Source organism: Oncorhynchus nerka, unplaced genomic scaffold (assembly GCF_034236695.1).
Source record: "Oncorhynchus nerka isolate Pitt River unplaced genomic scaffold, Oner_Uvic_2.0 unplaced_scaffold_1665, whole genome shotgun sequence".
In the NCBI taxonomy this organism is placed as follows: Eukaryota; Metazoa; Chordata; class Actinopteri; order Salmoniformes; family Salmonidae; genus Oncorhynchus; species Oncorhynchus nerka.
Window position 1 is genome coordinate 60087 of NW_027039654.1, and position 24181 is coordinate 84267.

Consider the following 24181-nt stretch of genomic DNA (forward strand, 5'->3'; position numbering starts at 1 on the left):
CTCCATTTTCAAGGCTTTACCGCACAATCCTGGTGTATGATACAATGATAAGCTGTCAGCTCACCTGTCGCGTTTTCCTCTTGCATCTTTTCCCGTATCTTCGCCACCAGTCCGCTCCTGTGTCCACACATCGCAGGTGCTCCGTCGGTTGTCAAACCCACGAGTTTTTCCCAAGGCAGCTCCATCTCATTTACACATCTTGACACCTCTTCATACAAATCATGCCCCGTAGTTGTGCCATGCATAGGACGTAAAGCCAAAACTCCTCTGTCACGCTTAGGTTGGAGTCCACTCGCGGATGAAAATTGACAACTGGGCAATGTCAGAAATGTCGGTGCTCTCATCCACAGCCAAGGAATATGCAATAAAATCTTTTCCTTTTTCACAAGCTGCTCTTTTAGATTGATGGACAACTGGTCTACTCTCTCGGCAATGGTGTTTCTGCTCAGACTCACATTTAAAAAGAGTTGCCTTTTTCTGGGCAAACTCTGTCACAAACTTTAATCATGCAGTTTTTGATGAAATCCCCTCCGTAAATGGCCGGGCTGATTTAGTATCTCTTCTGCCAAAATAAAACTGGCCTTGACAGCAGCCTGGCCTTGTGATTTGGCTTTTTGAACAGAGCCTGTCGAGATTTGAGGCCTCGTTTTAATTCCTCTGCCTTTTGTAGCCTTTGTTCCATGTCCATATTCTTGTTTTTGTCCGCGTGTTTCTGCTTTCATAATGTCGTCTCAGATTATACTCTTTCAGTACCGCCACACTTTCTCCACACAGAAGACACACAGGTTTTCCAGCTACCTGTGAACATATACTCCGACTCCCACCTTGTTTGAAACCCCGGTTCTCAGTATCCACCTTCCGTTTTGCCATTTTTGATGGGTATCTGAAAGTTAATTTTACTGTGATGCTGACGACTGCTGTGCCAATAAATATTGAAATGAAGCAGCCTACTGCTCGGTGCGTCACCTTTGCATTGTGGGAAATGTAGTATTGGTGCGTGTAAAAGATCTTCCGGGCTGCCGGCTTGCTGCTCGGTTCTAATAATAAATCAAGATCATCCCAGGGGCCGTAAAAAACCTTCTTGCGGGCCGGATGTGGCCCGCGGGCCTTGACTCTGACATATGTGGTCTAGAGGATATATATAGAGATCACAGGTTACCTGTCTTGGTCTAGAGGATATATATAGAGACCACAGGTTAGTTGTCTTGGTCTAGAGGATATATATAGAGACCACAGGTTAGTTGTCTTGGTCTAGAGGATATATATAGAGATCACAGGTTAGTTGTCTTGGTCTAGAGGATATATATAGAGACCACAGGTTACCTGTCTTGGTCTAGAGGGGGTATAGCTTACAGAACAGGGAGGTGGGCAGCTGAGTGAAAATGGAGGAAAACTAAACTTCCCGGAGGACCTATCATCCTTCCACTCCCTCCTCTCTACCTTCTCTTCCTCTGTATCTGCTGTTAAAGTCACGTTCTATCATCCTTCCACTCCCTCCTCTCTACCTTCCTCTGTATCTGCTGTTAAAGTCACGTTCTATCATCCTTCCACTCCCTCCTCTCTACCTTCCTCTGTATCTGCTGTTAAAGTCACATTCTATCATCCTTCCACTCCCTCCTCTCTACCTTCTCTTCCCCTGTATCTGCTGTTAAAGTCACGTTCTATCATCCTTCCACTCCCTCCTCTTCCTCTGTATCTGCTGTTAAAGTCACGTTCTATCATCCTTCCACTCCCTCCTCTCTACCTTCTCTTCCTCTGTATCTGCTGTTAAAGTCACGTTCTATCATCCTTCCACTCCCTCCTCCTCTGTATCTGCTGTTAAAGTCACGTTCTATCATCCTTCCACTCCCTCCTCCTCTGTATCTGCTGTTAAAGTCACGTTCTATCATCCCTCCACTCCCTCCTCTCTACCTTCTCTTCCTCTGTATCTGCTGTTAAAGTCACGTTCTATCATCCTTCCACTCCCTCCTCTCTTCCGCTGTATCTGCTGTTAGTCACGTTCTATCATCCTTCCACTCCCTCCTCCTCTGTATCTGCTGTTAAAGTCACGTTCTATCATCCCTCCACTCCCTCCTCTCTACCTTCTCTTCCTCTGTATCTGCTGTTAAAGTTACGTTCTATCATCCTTTCACTCCCTCCTCTCTACCTTCCTCTGTATCTGCTGTTAAAGTCACGTTCTATCATCCTTCCACTCCCTCCTCTCTACCTTCCTCTGTATCTGCTGTTAAAGTCACGTTCTATAATCCTTCCACTCCCTCCTCTTCCTCTGTATCTGCTGTTAAAGCCAACGACCAAATACCCAGCGTCCGATTGAGTATGCACATTTTTTTTATTTTTAAATATTATGCAACATTTTGAAAATCGATCACTTTAAATGGTGTGGCACTCCCTAGCCTAGTGGTTCTGTAGAGGAGGTCTGCTAGTGGTTAAGTGTAGAGGAGGCATAGCCTAGTGGTTAGAGTGTAGAGGCGGCAGGGTAGCCTAGTGGTTAGAGTTAGAGGCCTCAGGTAGCCTAGTGGTTAGAGTGTAGAGGAGGCATCCTTCCAGCCTAGTGGTTAGAGTTAGAGGTGGCAGGGTAGCCTAGTGGTTAGAGTGTAGAGGAGGCAGGGTAGCCTAGTGGTTAGAGTGTAGAGGCGGCTCTAGCCTCTGTGGTTAGAGTGTAGAGGAGGCAGGGTAGCCTAGTGGTTAGAGTGTAGAGGTGGCAGGGTAGCCTAGTGGTTAGAGTTAGAGGTGGCAGGGTAGCCTAGTGGTTAGAGTGTAGAGGTGGCAGGGTAGCCTAGTGGTTAGAGTGTAGAGGTGGCAGGGTAGCCTAGTGGTTAGAAGAGGTGGCAGGGTAGCCTAGTGGTTAGAGTGTAGAGGTCCAGGGTAGCCTAGTCTTCCTGTAGAGGAGGCTAGCCTAGTGGTTAGAGTGTAGAGGTGGCAGGGTAGCCTAGTGGTTAGAGTGTAGAGGTGGCAGGGTATCTAGTGGTTAGAGTGTAGAGGTGGCATCATCCTTCCAGTGGTTAGAGTCTACCTTCCAGGTAGCCTAGTGGTTAGAGTGTCAGAGGTGGCAGGGTAGCCTAGTGGTTAGAGTGTAGAGGTGGCAGGGTAGCCTAGTGGTTAGAGTGTAGAGGTGGCTAGCCTAGTGGTTAGAGTGTAGAGGTGGCAGGTTAGCCTAGTGGTTAGATCCTGGCAGGGTAGCCTAGTGGTTACCTTCCTCTGTATCTAGTGGTTAGAGTGTAGAGGTTCTATCAGTGGTTAGAGTGTAGAGGTGGCTAGCCTAGTGGTTAGAGTGTAGGGGTCTAGCCTAGTGGTTAGAGTGTAGAGGTGGCAGGGTAGCCAGTGGTTAGAGTGTAGAGGTGGCTCCTAGCCTAGTGGTTAGAGTCTAGAGGGGTTAGGGTAGCCTAGTGGTTAGAGTGTCAGGGCGGCAGGGTAGCCTAGTGGTTCCTCTGTATCTGCTGTTAGCCTAGTGGTTAGATCCTTCGGCACTAGCCTAGTGGTTCTTAGAGGGGGCTCTGTATCTGCTGGTTAAGTGTCAGAGGGGCAGGGTACCTAGTGGTTAGAGTGTAGCTCTACCTTCCAGGGTATCTAGTGTTAAAGTCACGTTCTAGCCAGTGGTTAGACTAGGGGCCTAGCCTAGTGGTTACCTTCAGGGTCTGTGGTTAGAGTGTTAGAGGGCAGGGTAGCCTATCATCCTTAGAGGGGGCAGGGGTAGCCTAGTGGTTACCTTCCTCTGCATAGCCTAGTGGTTAGAGTGTAGGGTTCTAGGGTAGCCTAGTGGTTCCTCTAGGGGCGGCAGGGTAGCCTAGTGGTTGAGTTAGAGGGGGCAGGGTAGCCTAGTGGTTAGAGTGTCCCTCCTAGCTTCCTCTGTTAGATCTGCTGGCAGGTCAGCCTAGTGGTTAGAGTGTAGAGGGGCAGGGTCCCTAGTGGTTAGAGTGTAGATCTGGCAGGGTAGCCTAGTGGTTAGAGTGTAGAGGTGGCAGGGTAGCCTAGTGGTTAGAGTGTAGAGGGGGCAGGGTAGCCTAGTGGTTAGAGTGTAGAGGTGGCAGGGTAGCCTAGTGGTTAGAGTGTAGGGGTGGCAGGGTAGCCTAGTGGTTCTGTAGGGGCGGCAGGGTAGCCTAGTGTTAGAGTGTAGAGGGGCAGGGTAGCCTTCCAGTGGTTAGAGTCTACCTTCCTCTGTATCTGTGGTTAGAGTCAGAGGGTTCTAGGGTCAGCCTAGTGGTTAGAGTCTAGAGGTTCCAGGGTATCTAGTGGTTAGAGTGTAGAGGTTCCACTAGCCTAGTGGTTAGAGTGTAGAGGTCAGGGTATCTGCTGGTTAGAGTGTAGAGGTGGCAGGGTCAGCCTTAGTGGTTCCTCTTCCTCTGTATCTAGTGGTTAGAGTGTAGAGGTGGCAGGGTCAGCCTTAGTGGTTCCTCTTCCTCTGTATCTGTGGTTAGAGTTAAGAGGGAGTCAGGGTAGCCTAGTGGTTAGAGTGTAGAGGTCCCTAGCCTAGTGGTTCCTCTGTAGAGGTGGCAGGGTAGCCAGTGGTTAGATCCTTAGAGGTGGCCTCTCTAGCCTAGTGGTTCTGAGTTAGAGGTGGCAGGGCAGCCTAGTGGTTAGAGTCCTAGAGGTGGCAGGGTAGCCTAGTGGTTACCTTAGAGGTCAGGGCAGCCTAGTGGTTAGAGTGTAGAGGTGGCAGGTCAGCCTTCCAGTGGTTCTACCTTAGAGGTCTGTATCTAGTGGTTAGAGTGTAGAGTGGCAGGGTAGCCTAGTGGTCATCCTTCCACTAGCCTCCTGGTCTACCTTCCTCTGTATCTGTGGTTAGAGTGTAGAGGTGGCAGGGTTCTAGTGGTCAGAGTGTTGGCAGGGTAGCCTAGTGGTTACCTTCCTCTGTAGCCTAGTGGTTAGAGTGTAGAGGAGGCAGGGTAGCCTAGTGGTTCTCTAGAGGTGGCAGGGTATCTAGTGGTTAGAGTGTAGAGGAGGCAGGGTAGCCTAGTCCTGTAGAGGCGGCACCTAGCCTCTGGTTCTGCTGTTAGAGGAGCAGGGTAGCCTAGTGGTTAGAGTGTAGAGGTGGCAGGGTAGCCTAGTGGTTAGAGTGTAGAGGTGGCAGGGTAGCCTAGTGGTTTGGCAGGGTAGCCTAGTGGTTAGAGTGTAGAGGTGGCAACATTTAGTGAAAGAGGTAGAGGTGGCAGGGTAGCCTAGTGGTTAGAGTGTAGAGGAGGCAGGGTAGCCTAGTGGTTAGAGTGTAGAGGTGGCAGGGTAGCCTAGTGGTTAGAGTGTAGAGGTGGCAGGGTATCCTAGTGGTTAGAGTGTAGAGGTGGCAGGGTAGCCTAGTGGTTAGAGTGTAGAGGGGGCAGGTAGCCTAGTGGTTAGAGTGTAGAGGTGGCAGGGTAGCCTAGTGGTTAGAGTGTAGAGGTGGCAGGGTAGCCTAGTGGTTAGAGTGTAGAGGTGGCAGGGTAGCCTAGTGGTTAGAGTGTAGAGGTGGCAGGGTAGCCTAGTGGTTAGAGTGTAGAGGTGGCAGGGTAGCCTAGTGGTTAGAGTGTAGAGGGGGCAGGTAGCCTAGTGGTTAGAGTGTAGAGGTGGCAGGGTAGCCTAGTGGTTAGAGTGTAGAGGTGGCAGGGTAGCCTAGTGGTTAGAGTGTAGAGGGGGTAGGGTAGCCTAGTGGTTAGAGTGTAGAGGTGGCAGGGTAGCCTAGTGGTTAGAGTGTAGAGGTGGCAGGGTAGCCTAGTGGTTAGAGTGTAGAGGGGGTAGGGTAGCCTAGTGGTTAGAGTGTAGAGGTGGCAGGGTAGCCTAGTGGTTAGAGTGTAGAGGTGGCAGGGTAGCCTAGTGGTTAGTGTAGGGACGGCAGGTAGCCTAGTGGTTAGAGTGTAGAGGAGGCAGGGTAGCCTAGTGGTTAGAGTGTAGAGGCGGCAGGGTAGCCTAGTGGTTAGTGTAGAGGTGGCAGGGTAGCCTAGTGGTTAGTGTAGAGGTGGCAGGGTAGCCTAGTGGTTAGAGTGTAGAGGTGGCAGGGTAGCCTAGTGGTTAGAGTGTAGAGGGGTAGGGTAGTCTAGTGGTTAGAGTGTAGAGGCGGCAGGGTAGCCTAGTGGTTAGAGGGTAGAGGAGGCAGGTAGCCTAGTGGTTAGAGTGTAGAGGAGGCAGGGTAGCCTAGTGGTTAGAGTGTAGAGGAGGCAGGTAGCCTAGTGGTTAGAGTGTAGAGGGGGCAGGTAGCCTAGTGGTTAGAGTGTAGAGGGGGTAGGGTAGCCTAGTGGTTAGAGTGTAGAGGAGGCAGGTAGCCTAGTGGTTAGAGTGTAGAGGAGGCAGGTAGCCTAGTGGTTAGAGTGTAGAGGGGGCAGGTAGCCTAGTGGTTAGAGTGTAGAGGTGGCAGGTAGCCTAGTGGTTAGAGTGTAGAGGTGGCAGGGTAGCCTAGTGGTTAGTGTAGAGGTGGCAGGGTAGCCTAGTGGTTAGTGTAGAGGTGGCAGGGTAGCCTAGTGGTTAGAGTGTAGAGGGGGTAGGGTAGTCTAGTGGTTAGAGTGTAGAGGGGGCAGGGTAGTCTAGTGGTTAGAGTGTAGAGGGGGTAGGGTAGTCTAGTGGTTAGAGTGTAGAGGGGGTAGGGTAGCCTAGTGGTTAGAGCGTAGAGGTGGCAGGTAGCCTAGTGGTTAGAGCGTAGAGGCGGCAGGGTAGCCTAGTGGTTAGAGCGTAGAGGCGGCAGGGTAGCCTAGTGGTTAGAGCGTAGAGGCGGCAGGGTAGCCTAGTGGTTAGAGCGTAGAGGCGGCAGGGTAGCCTAGTGGTTAGAGCGCAGAGGCGGCAGGGTAGCCTAGTGGTTAGAGCGTAGAGGCGGCAGGGTAGCCTAGTGGTTAGAGCGTAGAGGCGGCAGGGTAGCCTAGTGGTTAGAGCGCAGAGGCGGCAGGGTAGCCTAGTGGTTAGAGCGTAGAGGCGGCAGGGTAGCCTAGTGGTTAGAGCGTAGAGGCGGCAGGGTAGCCTAGTGGTTAGAGCGTAGAGGCGGCAGGGTAGCCTAGTGGTTAGAGCGTAGAGGCGGCAGGGTAGCCTAGTGGTTAGAGCGTAGAGGCGGCAGGGTAGTCTAGTGGTTAGAGCGTAGAGGCGGCAGGGTAGTCTAGTGGTTAGAGTGTAGAGGCGGCAGGGTAGCCTAGTGGTTAGAGTGTAGGGGCGGCAGGGAGCCTAGTGGTTAGAGTGGAGGGGTGGCAGGGTAGCCTAGTGGTTAGAGAGGGGCGGCAGGGTAGGCTAGTGGTTAGAGCGTTTGACTAGTAGGTTACAAGTTCAAATCCCCGAGCTGACAAGGTACAAATCTGTCGTTCTGCCCCTGATCAAGGCAGTTAACCCACTGTTCCTAGGCCGCCATTGAAAATAAGAATTTGTTCTTAACTGACTTGCCTGGTTAAATAAAGGTAAAATAAAACATTTGACCAAAGAGGATTTCTGTTTTCTCATTGAAAAGCGTTTCCTGTTCTCGTGGCCTTCGTCAGAGTATTTAAACTAAAATGCCAAACCATTTTTTGATTTCTGAATGTGTCGGCACCGGGGACTGGGCTGTTATTGAAGTCATGTTAACCGGTTCTGAAGGCTGGCCTACCTATTTAACAACTGAATTGATGGACTGGGCTGTTATTGAGGTCATGTTAACCGGTTCTGAAGGCTGGCCTACCTATTTAATAACTGAATTGATGGACTGGGCTGTTATTGAGGTCATGTTAACCAGTTCTGAAAGCTGGCCTACCTATTTAATAACTGAATTGATAGATCAATCCTTCGTAGTCATTCTGATCTCGTTCCCAATGATCAGTGACATAGTTTATGTTGCTATGCAACGGTTCTGAACTCGCGATGCGCCCGGCCGGCCGGTGAAATGGCCTTTTGATTTGAACATGAGAAAGTGTGTGTGCACTTTGGCTTCACTAATAAACATGTTGAAATGGGACCAAATGAGCCGTTTCTGTCTTCAGTCCTTTCTAAAAATACGATAGATGGGCTGTGGTATAAGTTGAATGTGATACGCTTGGTTATAACCAGCCTGAGTAGGCCTATAACCCGATTCATTTTATATTCAGAGTTTAGACAAATTGATCGTATAGGAAATGAGCTATTATCAGGCTGGTTAATGTGATGCACTGTCTGTTGAATTTGGGAGAGAAAAAAAAAATGCACCCCCACTCAACCCCCACCCCACCTACTCAGGATCCACTCTTGCATTGCGGCTGAGACACACTGCATAATTTCTACTAAATGGGACATGTTAAATACGACAATGAGTACACAGTATGCTAGTATAGGTACACTTTATCAATCTATAATGTCAAGGTTCTGCCTCTAAACCAAGGAAACACTTTTCCACCTTCCCTTCCAAGAAGTTTGACAACATCCCCTCAACACATATTGAAGAAGGCTATATTATTTAACATAGGTGGCAATGGCAATAAAAAGTTACTTTTAGATCAAATCAAATTTATTTATATAGCCCTTCGTACATCAGCTGATATCTCAAAGTGCTGTACAGAAACACATGCCTAAAAACCTCCAAACAGCAAGCAATGCAGGTGTAGAAGCACGGTGGCTAGGAAAACTCCTAGAAAGGCCAAAACCTAGGAAGAAACCTAGAGAGGAACCAGGCTATGTGGGGTGGCCAGTCCTCTTCTGGCTGTGCCGGGTGGAGATTATAACAGAACATGGCCAAGATGTTCAAATGTTCATGGAAATAAACCAGCATGCCAGTGGCTGTGCCGGGTGGAGATTATAAGAATGGCCAAGATGTTCAAATGTTCATAAAACCAGCATTGAAACTAATAAGGCAGAACAGTAGCAGCAGTTTATATCTATAATTTTAAATTAGACTTAGATAGAACGTAGATTAATCACAGACAATGACTTTGAGATACTATTAGATTTTAAATGAAACTGTTCCATGAAAACTACCTGTCGCCTTGACCTCTTTCTCCCCTCTCTCTCTCTCCAGATGACATCCAGCAAATAGTGAGGTCCGGCCACCCCTGCCTGCCCGACCCCATCCCCTTCCCCACAGACCATCACTGGAGACCTTCACTTCCTCTCGGCAACTCATCCCCGACCCTTGGCTGACCCTCTAACCTCAAAATGTCCAGAGTTGCACCCCTCGTCCTGAAACCCTCTGACGTCAGAAACTACAGACCTGTATCCCCGCTTTCTTTCCAAAAATACTTGAGCGTGCCGTCTCTGACCAACTCTCTAGGAATTATTTTCTGGACCCTAATCAGTCAGGCTTCAAGATTGATTACTCAACTGAGACAGCTCCTCTCTGTGTGTCAGAGGCTCGTCACACTGCCAAAGTTGACTCTTCTGTTCTCATCCTCCTAGATCCATCCTCTGCCTTCAACACCGTGAACCTTCAGATCCTCTCAGGCTCTATCAGATCCTCCTCTCCACCCTCTCAGGGCTGGGAGTCTCAGGCTCTATCAGATCCTCCTCTCCACCCTCTCAGGGCTGGGTGTCTCAGGCTCTATCAGATCCTTCTCTCCACCCTCTCAGGGCTGGGTGTCTCAGGCTCTATCAAATCCTCCTCTCCACCCTCTCAGGGCTGGGCGTCTCCGGCTCTATCATCTCCACCCTCTCAGGGCTGGGTGTCTCAGGCTCTATCAGATCCTCCTCTCCACCCTCTCAGGGCTGGGTGTCTCAGGCTCTATCAGATCCTCCTCCCCCCCCTCTCAGGGCTGGGTGTCTCAGGCTCTATCAGATCCTCCTCTCCACCCTCTCAGGGCTGGGCGTCTCAGGCTCTATCAGATCCTCCTCTCCACCCTCTCAGGGCTGGGAGTCTCAGGCTCTATCAGATCCTCCTCTCCACCCTCTCAGGGCTGGGCGTCTCCGGCTCTATCATCTCCACCCTCTCAGGGCTGGGAGTCTCAGGCCCTATCAGATCCTCCTCTCCACCCTCTCAGGGCTGGGAGTCTCAGGCTCTATCATCTCCACCCTCTCAGGGCTGGGAGTCTCAGGCTCTATCAGATCCTCCTCTCCACCCTCTCAGGGCTGGGAGTCTCAGGCTCTATCAGATCCTCCCCTCCACCCTCTCAGGGCTGGGTGTCTCAGGCTCTATCAGATCCTTCTCTCCACCCTCTCAGGGCTGGGCGTCTCAGGCTCTATCAGACCCTCCTCTCCACCCTCTCAGGGCTGGGAGTCTCAGACTCTATCAGATCCTCCTCTCCACCCTCTCAGGGCTGGGAGTCTCAGACTCTATCAGATCCTCCTCTCCACCCTCTCAGGGCTGGGCATCTCAGGCTCTATCATCTCCACCCTCTCAGGGCTGGGCATCTCAGGCTCTATCAGATCCTCCTCTCCACCCTCTCAGGACTGGGCGTCTCAGGCTCTATCAGATCCTCCTCTCCACCCTCTCAGGGCTGGGCGTCTCAGGCTCAGATCCTCATCTCCACCCTCTCAGGGCTGGGCGTCTCAGACTCTATCAGATCCTCCTCTCCACCCTCTCAGGGCTGGGTGTCTCAGGCTCTATCAGATCCTCCTCTCCACCCTCTCAGGGCTGGGTGTCTCAGGCTCTATCAAATCCTCCTCTCCACCCTCTCAGGGCTGGGCGTCTCCGGCTCTATCATCTCCACCCTCTCAGGGCTGGGCGTCTCAGGCTCTATCAGATCCTCCTCTCCACCCTCTCAGGGCTGGGTGTCTCAGGCTCTATCAAATCCTCCTCTCCACCCTCTCAGGGCTGGGCGTCTCCAGGCTCTATCATCTCCACCCTCTCAGGGCTGGGTGTCTCAGGCTCTATCAAATCCTCCTCTCCACCCTCTCAGGGCTGGGCGTCTCCGGCTCTCATCATCCTCCTCTCCACCCTCTCAGGGCTGGGTGTCTCAGGCTCTATCAGATCCTCCTCCCCCCTCTCAGGGCTGGGTGTCTCAGGCTCTATCAGATCCTCCTCTCCACCCTCTCAGGGCTGGGAGTCTCAGGCTCTATCAGATCCTCCTCTCCACCCTCTCAGGGCTGGGCGTCTCAGGCTCTATCAGATCCTCCTCTCCACCCTCTCAGGGCTGGGTGTCTCAGGCTCTATCAGATCCTCCTCTCCACCCTCTCAGGGCTGGGTGTCTCAGGCTCTATCAGATCCTTCTCTCCACCCTCTCAGGGCTGGGAGTCTCAGGCTCTATCAGATCCTCCTCTCCACCCTCTCAGGGCTGGGTGTCTCAGGCTCTATCAGATCCTTCTCTCCACCCTCTCAGGGCTGGGAGTCTCAGACTCTATCAGATCCTCCTCTCCACCCTCTCAGGGCTGGGAGTCTCAGGCTCTATCAGATCCTCCTCTCCACCCTCTCAGGGCTGGGCATCTCAGGCTCTATCATCTCCACCCTCTCAGGGCTGGGCATCTCAGGCTCTATCAGATCCTCCTCTCCACCCTCTCAGGACTGGGCGTCTCAGGCTCTATCAGATCCTCCTCTCCACCCTCTCAGGGCTGGGCGTCTCCGGCTCTATCATCTCCACCCTCTCAGGGCTGGGCGTCTCAGACTCTATCAGATCCTCCTCTCCACCCTCTCAGGGCTGGGCGTCTCCGGCTCTATCATCTCCACCCTCTCAGGGCTGGGCGTCTCAGGCTCTATCAGATCCTCCTCTCCACCCTCTCAGGGCTGGGCGTCTCAGTCTCTATCAGATCCTCCTCTCCACCCTCTCAGGGCTGGGCGTCTCAGGCTCCATCCTCTCAGGGCTGGGCGTCTCAGGCTCTGAACACTCTTGACTGCATTCTACCCGGCTGGCCGCTCTTACCAGGTCACATGGAGAGGATCTGTATCTGCACCACATACTCTCACTACTGGTGTCCCCCAGGGCTCGGTTCTAGGCCCTCTTCTCTCATTACACCAAGTCACACAGCTCTGTCATATCCTCACATGGTCTCTCCTATTGTTGCTATGAGGATGACACTCAACTACCCCCCCTCCCAAATAACTAAAGAGTGAATGTAAAATCTAAGTGTATAGATATAAATCATTAGCTAATAATCAGAGACCTAATCATTAGCAAGTCTGTCAAGTATAGTATATCATTATTCACCACAAATAATAACTCATAATGTATGTTTTTGGTGGGTTATGTTCTTCTGACCCACTATGGAAATGGAAAGCACAGTTTAGGAAAAATTGTGTTACCCCCAAAAAAATCACCATTGGAAGGATTTGATGATAAAATATCCTTCTAAACCAAACTGTAGGTTTGGATTCTAAACCAAACTGTAGTTTTGGATTCTAAACCAAACTGTAGTTTTGGATTCTAAACCAAACTGTAGTTTTGGATTCTAAACCAAACTGTAGTTTTGGATTCTAAACCAAACTGTAGTTTTGGATTCTAAACCAAACTGTAGTTTTGGATTCTAAACCAAACTGTAGTTTTGGATTCTAAACCAAACTGTAGTTTTGGATTCTAAACCAAACTGTAGTTTTGGATTCTAAACCAAACTGTAGTTTTGGATTCTAAACCAAACTGTAGTTTTGGATTCTAATCCAAACTGTAGTTTTGGATTCTAATCCAAACTGTAGTTTTGGATTCTAAACCAAACTGTAGTTTTGGATTCTAATCCAAACTGTAGTTTTGGATTCTAAACCAAACTGTAGGTTTGGATTCTAAACCAAACTGTAGGTTTGGATTCTAAACCAAACTGTAGTTTTGGATTCTAAACCAAACTGTAGTTTTGGATTCTAAACCAAACTGTAGGTTTGGATTCTAAACCAAACTGTAGTTTTGGATTCTAAACCAAACTGTAGTTTTGGATTCTAAACCAAACTGTAGTTTTGGATTCTAAACCAAACTGTAGTTTTGGATTCTAAACCAAACTGTAGTTTTGGATTCTAATCCAAACTGTAGTTTTGGATTCTAATCCAAACTGTAGTTTTGGATTCTAAACCAAACTGTAGTTTTGGATTCTAATCCAAACTGTCAGCTTTGTCCTGGATCTTGACTGAGTCAGAGTAGTAGATTTATATGGAAATGAGTTGATGAACACTACAGCGGGAGCAGGGCTCGGGTGAATTCCCTTCCCAGGGCTCGGGTGAATTCCCTTCCCAGGGCTCGGGTGAATTCCCTTCCCAGGGCTCGGGTGAATTCCCTTCCCAGGGCTCGGGTGAATTCCCTTCCCAGGGCTCGGGTGAATTCCCTTCCCAGGGCTCGGGTGAATTCCCTTCCCAGGGCTCGGGTGAATTCCCTTCCCAGGGCTCGGGTGAATTCCCTTCCCAGGGCTCGGGTGAATTCCCTTCCCAGGGCTCGGGTGAATTCCCTTCCCAGGGCTCGGGTGAATTCCCTTCCCAGGGCTCGGGTGAATTCCTTCCCAGGGCTCGGGTGAATTCCTTCCCAGGGCTCGGTGAATTCCTTCCCAGGGCTCGGGTGAATTCCCTTCCCAGGGCTCGGGTGAATTCCTTCCCAGGGCTCGGGTGAATTCCTTCCCAGGGCTCGGGTGAATTCCCTTCCCAGGGCTCGGGTGAATTCCCTTCCCAGGGCTCGGGTGAATTCCCCTTCCCAGGGCTCGGGTGAATTCCCTTCCCAGGGCTCGGGTGAATTCCCTTCCCAGGGCTCGGGTGAATTCCCTTCCCAGGGCTCGGGTGAATTCCCTTCCCAGGGCTCGGGTGAATTCCTTCCCAGGGCTCGGGTGAATTCCCTTCCCAGGGCTCGGGTGAATTCCCTTCCCAGGGCTCGGGTGAATTCCCTTCCCAGGGCTCTTCCCAGGGTGTGAAGGGGTGCCTTCCCAGGGCTCGGGTGAATTCCCTTCCCAGGGCTCGGGTGAATTCCTTCCCAGGGCTCGGGTGAATTCCCTTCCCAGGGCTCGGGTGAATTCCCTTCCCAGGGCTCGGGTGAATTCCCTTCCCAGGGCTCGGGTGAATTCCCTTCCCAGGGCTCGGGTGAATTCCCTTCCCAGGGCTCGGGTGAATTCCCTTCCCAGGTCCCTTCCCAGGGCTCGGTGAATTCCCTTCCCAGGGCTCTGAATTCCCTTCCCAGGGCTCGGGTGAATTCCTTCCCAGGGCTGGGTCCCAGGGAATTCCCTTCCCAGGGCTCGGGTGAATTCCCTTCCCAGGGCTCAGGGAATTCCTTCCCAGGGCTCGGGTGAATTCCTTCCCAGGGCCAGAATTCTTCCCAGGGCTCGGGTGAATTCCCTTCCCAGGGCTCGGGTGAATTCCCTTCCCAGGGCTCGGGTGAATTCCCTTCCCAGGGCTCGGGTGAATTCCCTTCCCAGGGCTCGGGTGAATTCCCTTCCCAGGGCTCGGGTGAATTCCCTTCCCAGGGCTCGGGTGAATTCCCTTCAGGGCTCGGGTGAATTCCCCAGGGCTGAATTCCCTTCCCAGGGCTCGGGTGAATTCCTTCCCAGGGCTCGGGTGAATTCTATCCCAGGGCTGGGTGAATTCCCTTCCCAGGGCTCGGGTGAATTCCTTTCCCTTCCCAGGGCTCGGGTGAATTCCCTTCCCAGGGCTCGGGTGAATTCCCTCCCAGGGGCTCGGGTGAATTCCCTTCCCAGGGCTCAGGGTGAATTCCTTCCCAGGGCTCGGGTGAATTCCCTTCGGGTGAATTCCCTTCCCAGGGCTCGGGTGAATTCCTTCCCAGGGCTCGGGTGAATTCCCTTCCCAGGGCTCGGGGTGAATTCCCTTCCCAGGGCTCGGGTGAATTCCTTCCCAGGGCTCGGGTGATTCCTTCCCAGGGCTCGGGTGAATTCCTTCCCAGGGCTCGGGTGAATTCCTTCCCAGGGCTCAGGTGATTCCCTTCCCAGGGCTCGGGTGAATTCCCTTCCCAGGGGGTGAATTCCTTCCCAGGGCTCGGGTGAATTCCTTCCCAGGGCTCGGGTGAATTCCCTTCCCAGGGCTCGGGTGAATTCCTTCCCAGGGCTCGGGTGAATTCCCTTCCCAGGGCTCGGGTGAATTCCTTCCCAGGGCTCGGGTGAATTCCCTTCCCAGGGCTCGGGTGAATTCCTTCCCAGGGCTGGGTGAATTCCCTTCCCAGGGCTCGGGTGGGTGAATTCCTTCCCAGGGCTCGGTGAATTCCCTTCCCAGGGCTCGGGTGAATTCCTTCCCAGGGCTCGGGTGAATTCCCTTCCCAGGGCTCGGGTGAATTCCTTCCCAGGGCTCGGGTGAATTCCTTCCCAGGGCTCGGGTGAATTCCTTCCCAGGGGGTGAATTCCCTTCCCAGGGCTCGGGTGAATTCCCTTCCCAGGGCTCGGGTGAATTCCCTTCCCAGGGCTCGGGTGAATTCCCTTCCCAGGGCCTCTTCATTTTTAACGGCTGTAATTGTGTTTATACAGGGGGAAAGCAGGTGCCTCAACACAGCTGTCACATTCACTGTATAGAGCAAGAGCCTCAGGGATGTCAAACATATGGGCCAGATCTGGCCTGCGAACCCTTCAATCTGGGGGGGAGGAGACTATTACCAAAATAAAACTGAATCTCTGTAGAAATAACAGCCCTACATTTATAGCCTTCACTGTCCAGCTTACTAACAGTCATCTAAACGAAAGAGAGACAGTCAGGGAGCATAGCAGTCAGGGAGCATAGCAGTCAGGGAGCATAGCAGTCAGGGAGCATAGCAGTCAGGGAGCATAGCAGTCAGGGAGCATAGCAGTCAGGGAGCATAGCAGTCAGGGAGCATAGCAGTCAGGGAGCAGATTCCAGAAGCTATGGATAGAGTAAATAATCATCCATTTTAAGTGCGGCCCTCCGGACCTCGGTGAACACCGTAGGCAGGCCACGGGGGCAAAATGAACAACCCTGCTGTAGATGCTATGTTGGGGCAGAGGTTGGATAAGAGGGAGCTTGGCTGGCAGAATGAAGTACCAGACTGCAAAGGCTTACAATAACTAGGCTAACACCTAGCCTAAACTGACAACTAGGCTAACACTCAGCCTAAACTGACAACTAGGCTAACACTCAGCCTAAACTGACAACTAGGCTAACACTCAGCCTAAACTGACAACTAGGCTAACACTCAGCCTAAACTGACAACTAGGCTAACACTCAGCCTAAACTGACAACTAGGCTAACACTCAGCCTAAACTGACAACTAGGCTAACACTCAGCCTAAACTGACAACTAGGCTAACACTTAGCCTAAACTGACAACTAGGCTAACACTTAGCCTAAACTGACAGGAACTGATGCCATCTAGGCGAGGGGTTCTCAAAGTGGGGTCCGTGGCCAGACATAAAAAATTAAAATAAAAAGTATATACCCTTTTAAATAAAAAACAACTAATTTAACAGATTTAACTCATTTCAAAGGATCTCTGGAATAAGTTGAGGGTGTAATACAATGTTATAATATTAATACAATTTAAGATTTTAAACTGCAAAAGTCTGTCTCATGGCAAAACGTGTAGAGTTACAGGATATTAGCTTTAAAGCTTTCCCCCCCATTAAATAACATTGCTCTGCCTGCCCCCCATTAAATAACATTGCTTTGCCCCCCCCATTAAATAACATTGCTTTGCCCCCATTAAATAACATTGCTTTGCCCCCATTAAATAACATTGCTTTGCCCCCCCCATTAAATAACATTGCTTTGCCCCTCCCCCATTAAATAACATTGCTTTGCCCCCCATTAAATAACATTGCTTTGCCCCCCAATTAAATAACATTGCTTTGCCCCCCCCAATTAAATAACATTGCTTTGCCCCCTCCATTAAATAACATTGCTTTGCCCCCATTAAATAACATTGCTTTGCCCCCATTAAATAACATTGCTTTGCCCCCCCATTAAATAACATTGCTTTGCCCCCCATTAAATAACATTGCTTTGCCCCCATTAAATAACATTGCTTTGCCCCTCCCCATTAAATAACATTGCTTTGCCCCCATTAAATAACATTGCTTTGCCCCCATTAAATAACATTGCTTTGCCCCCCATTAAATAACATTGCTTTGCCCCCCCATTAAATAACATTGCTTTGCCCCCATTAAATAACATTGCTTTGCCCCCCCATTAAATAACATTGCTTTGCCCCCCATTAAATAACATTGCTTTGCCCCCCATTAAATAACATTGCTTTGCCCCCCATTAAATAACATTGCTTTGCCCCCATTAAATAACATTGCTTTGCCCCCATTAAATAACATTGCTTTGCCCCCATTAAATAACATTGCTTTGCCCCCATTAAATAACATTGCTTTGCCCCCATTAAATAACATTGCTTTGCCCCCCCCATTAAATAACATTGCTTTGCCCCCATTAAATAACATTGCTTTGCCCCCATTAAATAACATTGCTTTGCCCCCCCCATTAAATAACATTGCTTTGCCCCCCCATTAAATAACATTGCTTTGCCCCCCATTAAATAACATTGCCCCCCCCATTAAATAACATTGCTTTGCCCCCCCATTAAATAACATTGCTTTGCCCCCCCATTAAATAACATTGCTTTGCCCCCCCATTAAATAACATTGCTTTGCCCCCATTAAATAACATTGCTTCGCCCCCATTAAATAACATTGCTTTGCCCCCCCATTAAATAACATTGCTTTGCCCCCCCCATTAAATAACATTGCTTTGCCCCCCCCATTAAATAACATTGCTTTGCCCCCCCAATTAAATAACATTGCTTTGCCCCCCTCCATTAAATAACATTGCTTTGCCCCCCCATTAAATAACATTGCTTTTACCCCCCCATTAAATAACATTGCTTTGCCCCCCCATTAAATAACATTGCTTTGCCCCCCCATTAAATAACATTGCTTTGCCCCCCCATTAAATAACATTGCTTTGCCCCCCCATTAAATAACATTGCTTTGCCCCCCCCATTAAATAACATTGCTTTGCCCCCCATTAAATAACATTGCTTTGCCCCCATTAAATAACATTGCTTTGCCCCCATTAAATAACATTGCTTTGCCCCCCCATTAAATAACATTGCTTTCACCCCTTTGCCCCCCATTTAAATAACATTGCTTTGCCCAATGATACATTTATAGAATTGCAGGAAATGTGTTTTCCTATGCCTAAGAGGTGGGCCTTTAAAAATGTTCCTTCCAGGGCCTTAGACTTGTCCGACCATGCCCTGCCACAGTCATAGTAAAACTATAGGCCATTTATTATCTCAATCAGGTTATTGGCCCCTACCCCCCATTAAGTGATAACCCCTGATCTAGACGTCATACTGTAGTCTTTTGGACCACTGGTCCATGTGAAAGACTTGGCGACATTTGATATGGATTTATTTTATTAACTAAAAAGATGTTATGACATATTTACCATGACGGCCTCAATGGGGTCAGCCACCTGTTCTACGGAGGTGTTGGTAAAGTTCTGGTGCTGTTCTTTGAGCTGGACGTGCCATTGCTGCCGCTGGGAAGACACCGTTCCTCTCCAGGGCTTCACGTCGATGCAGAACACCCCGTGACCTTAGAAGACAGATAGAAGAGGGTTGAGTTGTGAGAAGAGCTTTGAGTTGTGAGAAGAGCTTTGAGTTGTGAGAAGAGCTTTGAGTTGTGAGAAGAGCTTTGAGTTGTGAGAAGAGCTTTGAGTTTACAACAGGGCTCTCCAACCCTGTTCCTGGAGAGTTACTGTCCTCTAGGTGTTCACTCCAACCCTGTTCCTGGAGAGCTACTGTCCTCTAGGTGTTCACTCCAACCCTGTTCCTGGAGAGCTACTGTCCTCTAGGTGTTCACTCCAACCCTGTTCCTGGAGAGCTACTGTCCTCTAGGTGTTCACTCCAACCCTGTTCCTGGAGAGCTACTGTCCTCAGGTGTTCATACTCCAGTTCCTGGAGAGCTAGTTTGTCCTGGAGGTGTACACAGGCCCAGCCCTGTTCCGGAGAGCACTGTCCTCTTGGTGTTCACTCCAACACTGTCCTGTTGAGCTACTGTCCTGTTCCTGAACAGGGTTGGAGTGAACACCTAGAGGACAGTAGCTCTCCAGGAACAGGGTTGGAGTGAACACCTAGAGGACAGGAGCTCTCAGTAGCTCTCCAGGAACAGGGTTGGAGTGAACACCTAGAGGACAGTAGCTCTCCAGGAACAGGGTTGGAGTGAACACCTAGAGGACGGTAGCTCTCCAGGAACAGGGTTGGAGTGAACACCTACAGGTTTTCGCCATTGTTTTTGATGGCAGGCCACTCTGGTAGACCTACATTATGATCACATAGCCACAGTAGCCTACTTGGCCACTATTAAAACTAACTTAAAGCAGGTACAGCCTCAGTGTTCACAGTGAACGAGAGCTGGAAGCTGCACAGAATTTTCAAGTTTGCGCTCAGAAGAAGTGAAATTTGCTCAGTGCTCAAAAAAAAAGAAAAGAGAAGGAACATTGGTTGGGAGTCGAGTCAACCACACAGTACATAGGCCTAGTTAGTTTAATACTGGACAGTACACAGGCCCAGTTAGTTTAATACCGGACAGTACACAGGCCCAGTTAGTTTAATACTGGACAGTAATACTAGTTAGTTTAATACCGGACAGTACACAGGCCCAGTTAGTTTAATACCGGACAGTACACAGGCCCAGTTAGTTTAATACCGGACAGTACACAGGCCCAGTTAGTTTAATACCGGACAGTACACAGGCCCAGTTAGTTTAATACCGGACAGTACACAGGCCCAGTTAGTTTAATACCGGACAGTACACAGGCCCAGTTAGTTTAATACCGGACAGTACACAGGCCCAGTTAGTTTAATACCGGACAGTACACAGGCCCAGTTAGTTTAATACCGGACAGTACACAGGCCCAGTTAGTTTAATACCACACAGTACATAGGCCTAGTTAGTTTAATACCACACAGTACATAGGCCTAGTTAGTTTAATACCGGACAGTACACAGGCCCAGTTAGTTTAATACCACACAGTACACAGGCCTAGTTAGTTTAATACTGGACAGTACACAGGCCCAGTTAGTTTAATACTGGACAGTACACAGGCCCAGTTAGTTTAATACTGGACAGTACACAGGCCCAGTTAGTTTAATACTGGACAGTACACAGGCCCAGTTAGTTTAATACTGGACAGTACACAGGCCCAGTTAGTTTAATACCGGACAGTACACAGGCCCAGTTAGTTTAATACCGGACAGTACACAGGCCCAGTTAGTTTAATACTGGACAGTACATAGGCCTAGTTAGTTTAATACCGGACAGTACATAGGCCCAGTTAGTTTAATAATCGACTGAGCACCTGTGAGGATGACGAGGTCGATGTCGTCTGCCTTGGTGGTTTGAAACTGGGTCGGGACTCGTAGGTCGCAGAAAATGTTCTCTTTCTTCAGTCCGCCAAGTTTCCTAAAGACAATAAAGAGGGATATAATCCAAGGTCATTGTGCTTTTTACTAGGTACAGCCTGACCCCCCCCCCATAATGTAGTCTAGCTAGCTACGTACAGCCTGACCCCCCCCCATAATGTAGTCTAGCTAGCTACGTACAACCTGACCCCCCCATAATGTAGTCTAGCTAGCTACGTACAACCTGACCCCCCAAAATGTAGTCTAGCTAGCTACGTACAACCTGACCCCCCCCATAATGTAGTCTAGCTAGCTACGTACAACCTGACCCCCATAATGTAGTCTAGCTAGCTACGTACAACCTGACCCCCCCCATAATGTAGTCTAGCTAGCTACGTACAGCCTGACCCCCCATAATGTAGTCCAGCTAGCTACGTACAACCTGACCCCCATAATGTAGTCTAGCTAGCTACCGACCCCATAACAACCTGACCCCCCATAATGTAGTCTAGCTAGCTACGTACAACCTGACCCCCCATAATGTAGTCTAGCTAGCTACGTACAACCTGAGCCCCCCCCCATAATGTAGTCTAGCTAGCTACGTACAACCTGACCCCCCCCATAATGTAGTCTAGCTAGCTACGTACAACCTGACCCCCCATAATGTAGTCTAGCTAGCTACGTACAACCTGACCCCCATAATGTAGTCTAGCTAGCTACGTACAACCTGACCCCCCATAATGTAGTCTAGCTAGCTACGTACAGCCTGACCCCCCATAATGTAGTCTAGCTAGCTACGTACAACCTGACCCTCCCCCATAATGTAGTCTAGCTAGCTACGTACAACCTGACCCCCCCATAATGTAGTCTAGCTAGCTACGTACAACCTGACCCCCCCATAATGTAGTCTAGCTAGCTACGTACAACCTGACCCCCCATAATGTAGTCTAGCTAGCTACGTACAGCCTGACCCCCATAATGTAGTCTAGCTAGCTACGTACAACCTGACCTGACCCCCCATAATGTAGTCTAGCTAGCTACGTACAAGCCTGACCCCCATAATGTAGTCTAGCTAGCTACGTACAGCCTGACCTCCCCCATAATGTAGTCTAGCTAACTACGTACAGCCTGACCCCCCATAATGTAGTCTAGCTAGCTACGTACAACCTGACCTCCCCCATAATGTAGTCTAGCTAACTACGTACAGCCTGACCCCCCATAATGTAGTCTAGCTAGCTACGTCCAACCTGACCCCCATAATGTAGTCTAGCTAGCTACGTCCAACCTGACCCCCCATAATGTAGTCTAGCTAGCTACGTACAACCTGACCCCCATAATGTAGTCTAGCTAGCTACGTACAACCTGACCCCCATAATGTAGTCTAGCTAGCTACGTACAACCTGAGCCAACGACCTCACCATACGACCTCACCATACGACCTCACCATACGACCTCACCATACGACCTCACCATACGACCTCACCATACGACCTCACCATACGTACAGAACACACTTGTATAAGTCCCTGACGTGTTAAATCAATCATTCAGGCCTACCTGACACGTTGGATAAAGTCCTGCACTGTTAGGGTAGGCTGTGTACTGTCTCCTGTGGCACCTGCAATAGCAGTACTGGGTCCTGTGGAGAAGTGAAACTGGGCCAGCTGGCTCCCAAGCTGAAACATTCTTCTTGTGGATCTGAAACAACCAGAATCAAACTTGAAAATAAGTGGAACAACTCTGAGTGTATAAAACATTAGGAACATAGGACTGGCCAGGTGAAAACTATGATCCCTAATTGATGTCACCTGTTAAATCCACTTCAAATCAGTGTAAATGAAGGGGAGGAGACGGGGTTAATTAAGGATTTATAGTCCTCGAGACGTGTATTGTGTATGTGTCTCATTCAGAGGGTGAATGGGGAAGGACAAAAGATTTAAGTGCCTTTGAAAGGGGGTGTGGTAGTAATTAGGTGCCAATCGCACCGGTTTGTGTGTGTCAAGAACTGCAACGCTGCTGGGTTTTTCCACACTCAACAGTTTCCCCTGTGTGTATCAAGAACGGTCCACCACCCAAAGAATATCCAGCCAACTTGACACAATTGTGGGGGAAACATTGGAGTCAACATGGCTCAGCATCCCTGTGTCACTCTTTAAGACACCTTGTCGAGTCCATGACCCGACGAACTGAGTCTGTTCTGAGGGCAAAATGGAGGGGAGGGGATGCAGCGACTCAATATCAGGAAGGTGTTGCTAATGGATTGTGTATGTAACTATAGAAACGGAGAGGTGTAGCTATATGTTGACATCAAACCGCATCACACTACAGGAAACTAAAAGCTCATTTAGACAGCAACATCTTAAAACAACAAGACTATATAGCTAAGTAACCAAAAAAAAAAAACATTTAGAAAACGTGTTTTTGACGGCTGGGTATAATTTGTGTTTACGTTCCAACCGGAATCTGTATCCAAAAACTTCGTAAATAACAAGGATGCCGAAAAAAAACAACGTATACAAAGTAGCATGATCAGTTCACCTAGTTAAACTAGCTGTCGAAAAGGTATCAACACACCACGTAGCCCACTTCCCTACCTGGTATCTTATTCTGCCGATAAACAACTCTGTTGTATGTTGGAAACGTTGTTATTGAATAGAGATTCCTGTTGCACATTATTCCCAGCCGTTTTTGACTGTGCGACTTGGAGGGGAAGCAGGCACAGCATGTCCTAGATAATTAAAACTATCTTTGGACAACACGTCATTTACGCTACATTATCTCGCTGTATTTTAGCTACAACTTCTATATTGCCAATGTCAACAAACGTGTTTGTTCACGACAAAAACACTCGAAAATGAACGTGACTTAGCAGTGAAAAAAAAAAGACGGAGACTAATACTAGCGTTAGAACAAAAGACGGAGACTAATACTAGCGTTAGAACAAAAGACGGAGACTAATACTAGCGTTAGAACAAAAGACGGAGACTAATACTAGCGTTAGAACAAAAGACGGAGCCTAATACTAGCGTTAGAACAAAAGACGGAGACTAATACTAGCGTTAGAACAAAAGACGGAGACTAATACTAGCGTTAGAACAAAAGACGGAGACTAATACTAGCGTTAGAACAAAAGACGGAGACTAATACTAGCGTTAGAACAAAAGACGGAGACTAATACTAGCGTTAGAACAAAACAAAGAGCGTTAGAACAAAAGACGAGACTAATACTAGCGTTAGAACAAAAGACGGAGACTAATACTACGTTAGAACAAAAGACGTTAGTTATAACAAAAGACGGAGACTAATACTAGCGTTAGAACAAAAGACGGAGACTAATACTAGCGTTAGAACAAAGAAGCCAAAGCGTTAGACGGAGACTAATACTAGCGTTAGAACAAAGACGGAGCCTAATACTAGCGTTAGAACAAAAGACGGAGCCTAATACTAGCGTTAGAACAAAAGAGAGCCTAATACTAGCGTTAGAACAAAAGACGGAGACTAATACTAGCGTTAGAACAAAAGACGGAGACTAATACTAGCGTTAGAACAAAAGACGGAGACTAATACTAGCGTTAGAACAAAAGACGGAGACTAATACTAGCGTTAGAACAAAAGACGGAGACTAATACTAGCGTTAGAACAAAAGACGGAGACTAATACTAGCGTTAGAACAAAAGACGGAGACATACGTCGAGCTCTTACTTTAATAAAGCCAGAGAAAGTTGAAAACAGGAGTCAGTGTTTTTTTTCTTCCAGCACCTCTTTGTGGATGAGGCAGCGGATATATTTTCCAGCCGTCCAAACTTGTTGCAATGAAATTGTATCCAGGAATGATGTTTCCCAATCAGCGCTGTTCCGCTGCGGCCGGTTCCTGGAAGACGTAAACAACCAACCACGTGGAGGTCAGTTTCCACCAGGAAAACCTCACCGCACTATACACGCTATCTGGGAGCAAAAAAATACAACAACATATATTTGGGACATTTTCGTCTTCTCATTCAACTGGAGAAAACACAAACTAACAAGTCATTCAATTTAAAATAAATAAAATAAAAAGTATGGGGCGCCGGGTTATGAGGCGCAGTAGGCTATGGAAATCAATCTCTC

General features: G+C 49.0%; 1 protein-coding gene across 1 annotated transcript in view; it reads right to left on the bottom strand.

Annotated features, from left to right (window-relative positions):
* The window catches only part of LOC135568162 (uncharacterized), a 58298-nt gene extending 34356 nt beyond the window's left edge, over window positions 1-23942 (bottom strand). Inside the window, exons 1-4 of the mRNA XM_065015137.1 lie at window positions 23777-23942; window positions 21632-21772; window positions 20032-20135; window positions 18118-18266 (exon numbers count right to left, since the gene is read on the bottom strand). Of these exons, the coding sequence (XP_064871209.1) occupies window positions 18118-18266; window positions 20032-20135; window positions 21632-21759 (381 nt within the window). The 5' untranslated portion in view covers window positions 21760-21772; window positions 23777-23942. The remainder of the gene's footprint in view (window positions 1-18117; window positions 18267-20031; window positions 20136-21631; window positions 21773-23776) is intronic.
* Window positions 23943-24181: the final 239 nt, after the last annotated feature.